The sequence below is a fragment of the Egretta garzetta genome, unplaced genomic scaffold, assembly GCF_000687185.1.
Source record: "Egretta garzetta isolate BGI_Z169 unplaced genomic scaffold, ASM68718v1 scaffold299, whole genome shotgun sequence".
Taxonomy (NCBI): Eukaryota; Metazoa; Chordata; class Aves; order Pelecaniformes; family Ardeidae; genus Egretta; species Egretta garzetta.
In genome coordinates this window covers 2,110,858-2,112,264 of record NW_009260696.1, presented here as the reverse complement: position 1 = coordinate 2,112,264, position 1,407 = coordinate 2,110,858, and the positions used below count along the sequence as shown (strand labels likewise).

The 1,407-nt window shown below is 64.6% G+C and overlaps 1 protein-coding gene across 1 annotated transcript in view; it reads right to left on the bottom strand.

Moving 5' to 3' along the window:
• Nucleotides 1-1,407, bottom strand: part of LOC104132632 (actin-related protein 2/3 complex subunit 1B-like) — a 15,183-nt gene that overhangs the window by 494 nt on the left and 13,282 nt on the right. Inside the window, exons 6-8 of the mRNA XM_035901345.1 lie at nt 1,132-1,216; nt 852-1,048; nt 440-530 (exon numbers count right to left, since the gene is read on the bottom strand). Coding sequence (XP_035757238.1) covers nt 440-530; nt 852-1,048; nt 1,132-1,216 — 373 coding nt within the window. The remainder of the gene's footprint in view (nt 1-439; nt 531-851; nt 1,049-1,131; nt 1,217-1,407) is intronic.

Below are 1,407 nucleotides of genomic sequence, written 5' to 3'. Positions count from 1 at the left end.
GTCCCACCGCCTGTTCCCAGGGAGAAGAGGCCAACCCCCACCTCGCTACCCCCTCTGTCAGGCAGTTGTAGGGTCTTCCCTCAGCCTCCTCTTCTCCAGACTAAAGCTTTTAAAGACTAAAAGCTTTTTCAAGCCGTGTGGGCAAAGCTGAAGCCAGGAGAGGGTGCTGGATCCCTGCGCAAGGCTGGCGTCACCCCCCCCCCCCAATGGTGAGCTGTGAAAGTGCCCCCCAGGGGTGTCCCCTACCCAGCCCCGCATTAAAGGAGATCCCACCCAGGACTGTGGGACCCCCATGGGCAGGATGGGCCCCACCACCGCAGCAAAGAGCTGCGCAGCAACCGGGTGGGGGGGATTGCAATTAGAGCTGTGGCTAATGAGGGTTCAACGCTAGGTGCTCCCAGCCTGGGGGGGGGACCCGAGCACCGCGGGGACACCTCACCTTGACATCCCAGATGCTCATGCCGCCGTCCATCCCCGTGGTGCAGAATTGCGAGCAGTTTGCCTTCCCGCCCGCCAGCACCGAGATCTGGCTGCAGGGAGCAAAGAGATGGGCAGGGAGTCAGCCCCAGGCCCCCGCCAAGCCCCCGGGGGCCGCCCGGTCATTGGTGGGTGGGAGTGGGGCCGGACCCCTTCGTCTCCCCAACCCATGTGCCCTGGGTATCCAGGGATACCCAGGGCAGCTCAGGGATGTCCAGGGATGCTCCAGGAATACCCATAGGTGCCCAGGGATGCTCCGGAGCTGTCCCAGCTCCCAGACCGGACAGCAACACAGCCAAGGGATGCCCAGGGGCCGGCACCCCCAAGCAGCCCCCGTGGTGTCCCAGCCAAGCCTGTCCCCCCCCCATACACACCTGATGCTGTTCTTGTGCAGGGTGTCCAGCGTGGCGTTGGTGGTGTCCGAGCTCGCTTTCTTGTCCAGGTTCTGGAAGCGCTCGCGGGCGGTGAGGCCGCGCTGGGAGCTCTGCTTGGGGAGGTCCAGCTTCCCCCCAAAGGTCAGCACGCCCTGGCTCTCCTCGTAGGTGAACAGCATCGGGTAGCAGTCATGGCCCTGGGGAACCAGGCAGCCCTGCTCAGCACCCTCCTGCCGGCTCCCGGCACAGCACCCACCCCGTGTCCCCAGCCCGGACTCACCGCAGCCACCAGGCTGTTTTCGGTGATGAAGGTGACGGCCAGGAGGGGCAGGGTCTCGGTGCACAGGGAGGCAACGCTACGAGGGAGGGCAAGGCGTTAGCAGGGAGCTGAGCTCCAGCCTCTGGGCTGAGACTGGCACAGCTCGTGACACAGGTGGAAGCCACAAGACCATAAGATGACGCGTCACCTCCTCTGACCAGGTCTGCTTGGCCCTTCACCCCCACCCTAACCCAGATGCCTCCATCTCTGGGTCAGTTTTGGGAGTCAAACGCCCTG